The sequence below is a fragment of the Elephantulus edwardii genome, unplaced genomic scaffold (assembly GCF_000299155.1).
Source record: "Elephantulus edwardii isolate Elephantulus edwardi_28Jun2011 unplaced genomic scaffold, EleEdw1.0 scaffold00005, whole genome shotgun sequence".
Taxonomy (NCBI): Eukaryota; Metazoa; Chordata; class Mammalia; order Macroscelidea; family Macroscelididae; genus Elephantulus; species Elephantulus edwardii.
In genome coordinates this window covers 10,525,717-10,532,902 of record NW_006399755.1, presented here as the reverse complement: position 1 = coordinate 10,532,902, position 7,186 = coordinate 10,525,717, and the positions used below count along the sequence as shown (strand labels likewise).

At 46.3% G+C, this 7,186-nt stretch overlaps 1 protein-coding gene across 1 annotated transcript in view; it reads left to right on the top strand.

Annotated features, from left to right (window-relative positions):
* Nucleotides 1-982: 982 nt before the first annotated feature.
* The window catches only part of TMEM59 (transmembrane protein 59), a 40,614-nt gene continuing 34,410 nt past the window's right edge, over nt 983-7,186 (top strand). Inside the window, exon 1 of the mRNA XM_006879710.1 lies at nt 983-1,226. Within this exon, the coding sequence (XP_006879772.1) occupies nt 1,038-1,226 (189 nt within the window). The 5' untranslated portion in view covers nt 983-1,037. The remainder of the gene's footprint in view (nt 1,227-7,186) is intronic.

Here is a 7,186-nt window from a genome sequence, read left to right as displayed (position 1 = left end):
TGTTCAAGAAAGAGGGAAGATTCTAAAACTTTATCAAAACTAATTATTGGCTCCGAAAATTCTGACAACGTTCTTGAATTAAAAGGATTAAGTTAGAGTTTACATGTGGCAAAATTTCTTTCCAAAAGTATACGCTGTGAGGGGATTTCAGTAACAGACTGTGTTAAATCTCCTAACTTCTTAGTCATTCCAATGTGGGTCTGGTTGTGGCAGGACTGGGGTTCCCCTAGGTTCAATGAAGACCTCTGAACAACTACTTTACCCACAACCACAATCCAAAGAGTTCTCTTAGCAACCAACAACCACCCCAAGGCTCCTCAAAATCAACAGCCATGTCCGGGTGCCACTGCTCTGAGTGTCGGAATCCGGATCCCTAAACTGCGTTCAGCACACTCGGACGGAGGAGGGGTTACCTAACAACGGTCTGACGTGAAACCCAGCAGGAAAAGCAGCTCTAGAAGCAGCTGGACAGTTCCAGAGATCACCCTGTGAGCTCCCAAACCCCGATCGCCGGGCGGAAACGAAAAACCCAAAGAAGCGGCGCCACCCGCTGCGAAGCCGTCGGAGAGTGGCGTCTGACTACACTCCCCAACATGCACTGCGAAGGGCGCGTCGAGGGGGCGTGTCCGGGAGCCGGACTACATTCCCCAGCATGCACTGCGAGGGGGCGGGTCCGGGTGGCTGCAGTTCTCCAGCGCCCACCATCCCGGCGGCCCCTCTCGCCTCCCGAACGCGGACAACTACATCCCCCAGATCGGGCCGCGGGAGGAAGGGGGCGGGGGACGCCGATTGGCGCTCACTTTCGCAATGGTTGGGTCTTTCTCCTTCCATCAGCCTATGAGGAGTTCGTAGTCCCAGAGGTGTGGCCGGAGGCGGTGGCTTCGCACCGGCCTGGGCGGAGCTGAGGGGGGGGCGGGGACAGCGGAGGCGGAAGCGGCGGCCGGCAGGGAGGAGAAGGGGGCTGGCCGCGCAAGGAGGAGGAAGCTCTGAAAAGAAAACAGCAACAAGCAGGGCTTGCTGTGACACAGAGGAACAAAATGGCGGCGCTGAGTGGGCGCCGCTGGGTCCGGGCCCAGCTGGGGCTCTTGCCGCTGCTGCTGCTGACAACGGCCCTGGCCGGAGGCTCGGGGACCGCTTCGGCGGAAGCGTTTGACTCAGTGCTGGGGGACACGGCGTCTTGCCACCGGGCCTGTCAGCTGACCTACCCCTTGCACACCTACCCCAAGGTAGGGCCCGGTCGTACTGGGCGACCACCCTTCCCTGACCGCCCGCCTGGTCACCCCCTCACCCCCGTCTGCCCTGGGGACCTGGCTGCTGAATCAGCCGTGCACTCGCTGCCGTCTACCTGTGTCGCTCCCGTTTTCCTTCCTCCTCTTCCCTCCGCCCGCTCCAGCTGTTATTACCGGAAGTGTGCGCGGCACCTACCCTCTGAGAGCTTATTGGGGGCGGGCGGAAAACCGAGAAAAACACGCAATCGCTCTACTCCGCCGGGCACACGAGCCTCGCAGGGGGATCCGAATCTCCTGCGTGTGGGGCGGGGGGCGGGCGCACACGCAAGCCCTCCCCTCGGTTAGGGTCTCACCCCTGGTTACAGAGCGCGTCTCGGGGCCCCCGAATCGCCCGTGTGCTGGGAGAATCGTCCGACAGTTAGACCGTTCCACGGGAGACTTTTGAGTGAAGCCGCGCTGCAGGCCCAGAGGCACGCGGTTCGAATCCACCAGCTGCTCCGCGGGAGAAGCATGAGCTGTCTCCTCCTGTGCGAGTTACTGCCTTTGAAAACCGGCTGAAGGGTCAGCGACGGCTCGGTTCCGAATCAGTGGCACAAAATAGGATAGTGTAGACAGTAGAGTACAGACAGGGAATTCTGGTGGCCTGTGATTATGTTCCTTTTAATTGTTAGGATGCTCTGGTGACATAATGGTGAGGAATTGCGCTGCCAACGCAAAGGTGGTGGTGGTTCTGTGCCGAAGTCACCTGCGACTCATAGCGACCCGGTGAACCATGTACCACAGCTCTGAAGCCTGCCCTATCCTGAGCCAGTCTGACGCCGACACACCTAATCCCATCGCCCCAGTGTCAATCCATCTCATCCCGAGTCTTCCTCTTCTGCGCTGGTCCTCCACCCTTTCAATCATGATGTCCTTCTACACAGTTCAGATCCATCAGCCGCGGGAGAACGATGTACAGTTTCTTGCCGTGTGATTTACTGCTTCTGAAAACCCACTGGAGGGTCAGCTATGGGTCAATGCTGACTCGATGGCACATAATAATAAACAGTATAGTATAGAGTTCTGGTGGCCTAGTGGAAAGGAATTGTGCTGCCAATGCAGGTACTTGGTCGAATCCACGAGCTGCTTCTCAAAAAGATGGACAGTCTTCTGCAAGATTTACTGTCTTGAAAATTCAGTAGAGGGTCAGCTGTGGGTCGGTTCCAACTCGATGGTTTATAACAACAATGCCAGCTGTGCAGAAGCCCATGGAATTCTGAGAGCACAGGAGGGAGGCTGTCCATCTAGGTTGAGTGAGTGCAAGGAAGGGATGTCTTAGAGAAGCAGCAGTTCGGTTTGGCCTTCAAGGAATAGATCACACAGCATAGAAGACAGGTAATTCATAAGAGTGCACACAGAAAGAAGTCCTTCCCTGTGGACAGGAGTGATCCTGCCTGCTGCCCCTGCAGCTGCCTCATTTCTTTTTAGTCCATCTTGCTTCTCAAATGTATCCAGTTTCTTAAAGATATTTGTATACTCAACAATCCTAATTGCTTGGTGACACCCACACCCTTCACCATATAGTAATTTGGGTAACACACTCTTCTTTATAATAGCCTTTGCTGAGGTTGCTGACTATCTTCTCTTGTATTTTCTCTGTGCTGTTTTCTTAACCACTGTGGCCAGCCCTCTTTGCTGTTAAACTTCAAAGTGACCACAAAGACAATTCCAGTGAATTTTGGGATGTTTCTTACTGGGAAGTACTTTCAGATTGTAGAGATATAAAATGTTAGTTCTTTTGTACATCTGTTGTCTGCTGGATTTTACATAATGCAAGGATTATAAACTGAGGAAAAGGTGTGGGACCTAGGCTTATGCTACTAAACAGGCATCAGAAGAGATTTAATATGGGCTAGGAAGGGAAAAAATTTTTATCTGACTCAAAATGCCCCAACCCAATACGTCTAAGTTCACCAATGCCCACTATGTCCATATCTATGCATTCTTTTTCTTTGTTTATAACGTCCAGTTTTCCTACATTCATGCTTTTCACATTCCATGTTCTAATCACTTCTATCTGCTTGCAACTTTTCCTCCTCTTTCATGTTTCCCAATCCAAGGCCTCAGCTTCCAGTGCCATATCTGCTAGTCTAAGTGTGCTCTATTATACATAGGTTTCAAGTCTTATTATTTTTGAAGTGGATGGCCTTCTTCCTAGTGTATGCTTAGCTTTACAGCAATATCTCATAGACAAAGAACAGATGAAAGATCTTTCCCCATTACACACACAGCTAACATATTCAGTGTTGGACACCACCCCACCCCCCTTTGGCACAAATGAGTATTAAACATACCATGGACTGCCAAGAGAACAAACAGGTCTGTTCTGGAGAGGGTGAAGCTAAGTTGCTCTCTGGAGGCAAGGATTTTGAAGCTCTGTCTACCATACTTTGGGCATGTTGCCAGGAAGAACCAGTCCTTAGAGAAGAACATCATCCTTGGAAGGGTAGAGGAACAGCACAGGAGAGAAAGACCCTGGATGAGATGGGATGACACAGTGACTTGGGTAATGGGAGCACGTGTGTCTGTCAGAGATAGTGACATTGGTTCAAGATAGAACAGGTTTCAGAGTTACTGTACTTAGGTCGCTATGAATTGCAGGTGACCTGACAGCACATTAACAACAACAGGAAGAAAAAAGACCTGACGATGCTCTTCTGAAAATTGGAAACTTGGACCAGGCAGCATTTCTTGCCATTTTTGCATGGAGTTTGTGTGAGTCAGGGATGACTTGACAGCAACTAACAACAATCTGTTAGCCATTACAATGAGAGATTTGTACTCATTACCCCTAATTATTACACCAACCCTGCAAAGTAAGATTTTACAATTGTAGAATTGTGACTTGTCCAAGATCACATAGCCAAAAAGTTGTGGAGTAGGAATTTAACTCTATATTGTCTTAACTTTTATTAAGTTGCATTAATATATTTCACTGATTTCTATCAACACTCTTCCAAATCACTTTGCTTTATGTTTTGAGAGAAAACATTGTGAAAGTAATCAGATGAATTCACAGGCTCACATGTGCTCTCTGGGTTTAATATTTGTAACTAACAGATCTAAATATAAATATAATGACTTATTTCCAGAATTATTTCTTGGAAGAAAGAATGTTTTATCTATTTGTAAGTAGGTATTTTAAACATTGTTATTATTGTATTTCATCCTCTGTTCTCAAAATGCAATTGCATGTGTCTGGATCCAAGTACAAGATTCACAATAGAGTCAGATGGATCATTTTTTAAGAGTGAGCCCATACAAGGTTCGAATCCACCAGATGCTGTGCTGGAGAAGGAGGGACAGTCTCCTCCTGTACCAGTCAGATCAGATTTGACAGTACACACACACACACAGAGAGAGAAATAATAATTTTAAAAAAATAAAGAGTGAGCCCACACAAGCTTGGGTTGTATTTCCAACTCCACTGTTATTGCTGATCACTTCTCAGAACTTTGTCTCCTGTGCTTAACACAATGACACACATTATTCAGTATAGAGTTTTGTCCTATCACATAAAATTTGTTTGATATGAATATTAATAGGTATGTTGAGTCATGAGAGAATTATTAGCTTGACTTAGATCAAGGCGAAAGAATGCCTCCAGAAGCTTTAGAGAGTGTCATTGAAGAACCATCTAATTACATAGCTGGTATTTAGTTCTTTGGAGTTTCTAGGTAGTTTCAAAGAATGGCTACAACAGAAGGGTTACAAGTTTAAGTCTACCGAGAAGCACTTTGGAAGAAAACATGATGGTTTATATCTGAAACAGCAGCCATCCAAAATCCTATGAAACGTAGTCTCTGACACACATGGAATTTCCAAGAGTAGATTGACTTGATATTGTAGAATTGCATGAAGAATAACAGACTGGTTCCTGTGAAGTGTTTATCAGATACGCCTTCCCACGTCTTTATTTCTAACGTCAACTACTTCCACCAAGGACACTCTCAAATCAAAACCCACTGTTGTTGACTCAGTCCTGACTCGTAGAGACCCTCCAGCAAGTTTCTGATGTTCTAAAACTTAACAAAAGAAAACTGCTCTCTTCAGTGGAGCAGATGATGGATTCAAACTACAGACCTTTTGGTTAGCCATGCCAACATACTAAGTACTACACCATCAGAGCTCCTATGTAAAGACCACATACAACTCACACACTGTATGTAACAGTTAAGTGGTTTAGTAGGGAAGTAACAGAGACAACTTGGGATCAGCTTCAGGAAGCATACAGGCAAGATCTGGAAAGGTCTCTGAAATGAGGAGCACATCCCTTACTCAGTGCCTGCCTGCTTCTGATCAGAACAACTCTCAGAGCATAAGGGCTCAGAGCGACAGAGCAGGATAAGCTCTTGTAAACTGTTCTCAGCCAGCACCACCATCCCCTTTCAGTGATCAGCAGATGCTATTTAGCTCTCCTATATGGCTGCCCGCCATCAACATCTCTGCTGCTAACTGGCAGAGCTCACAGCCAGTGTAGCAGCTTCACTTTGTGACCACTACCTCTGTTCCCACCTGGTTCTGCTTTTGTAACAGCCTGCCTCTTAGCTCATAGCTCTCAGATGCTGCTTTTTAATAGACCTAGAAGGGAACTGTGTGTCCTTTTGCCTCCCTCCCAACTCCTGTCAACCAGGAAGTCTTAAAAACCACTGCATTTCTTTGCTTATATATCCAGATTCTCATCAGATACATGGTGAGGCCTCCCTCTACTTTAACCAGTCTTCCATTACCCATAAGATAGCAATAACAGCCTTCTCTGGTAGAACTCAAGAGGGTTTTCTGAGTTGCATATACAAAGAACTAAGGCTAAGAGGGGAAATCTAAGATTTTTCCCAGAGATCCAAGGTAGAAGGCTACATAAAAGAACTCCTTGCATCACAGATAGCAACTGGTTTGACTTTATGTTTTTATTCAGTGTGCTGAGGAACATGCTCTAATATTGAAAGTCATATTTTATATAAACTTATAATTCCTTGGCATATGTAAAACATGAGATTAGTATTATTTCTTTGGAATAATCATATAATTTAAAACATACATAGTAGAAGGTCAGCAAATAAAAAGACCCTTAGGGAGGTAGATTGACACAGTGGCTGCAGTAATGGACTTAACACACGGCAGAAATGGTGAGGATGGCGCAGAACTGGTTAGGGTTTCAGGATTGTTGTTGGTAGGTGCTGTTGAGTCAAGTACGACCCGTAGCGACCCTCTGACCAACAGATATGAGCCCTGTTCTATCCAGTGCCATCCTCACACTCACTGACACACTGGAGCCCATTGTGGCAGTCCACCTAGTTCAGCATTTTCCTCTCCTTAACTGACCCTCTGCCTTTCTAAGCACAATGTCTCTCTCCAAGGATAAGCCTCTCCTAGCAACATGCTCGAAGTGTGTGAGGCAAAGCTTTATCATTTTTGCCTCCCTGGAGCACTCTGGCTTCCATTTCTCCAAAACATACTTGTTTGTTCTTTTGGAAGTCCATGGAATGTTTAGTACTCTTTTCCAGCACCACAGCACAGAGACATCAATTCTTCTGTCATCCTTGTTCATTGTCCAGGGTTTCAAGATAGTGCCACATAATGTTAATGATACTGTGGCTTTTTATAAGAGTATTTTTAGATTGACATGAAAATACTATCTTCATGTTACAACTACTAAACCTGAGGCTTCAATGGATTAGGGGATTGGCCAAAATGGTACAGAATAAGTTGTGGTAAAGATAGAGCTTGAAATGTACAGTTGACTTCTGAACTTTGACAATGACACATTGCCTGCTGAAATTGGTACCAGGAAGGTTATTTAGGTGGTTTAACAAAAGAAAAGTTATCTGAAAATGAAATGGCATGTAGTATAGTTTACACTAACTTCATCTATATGTTGTAGTTGTTATGCGCCGTCAAGTCTCTTGCGACTCATAGCG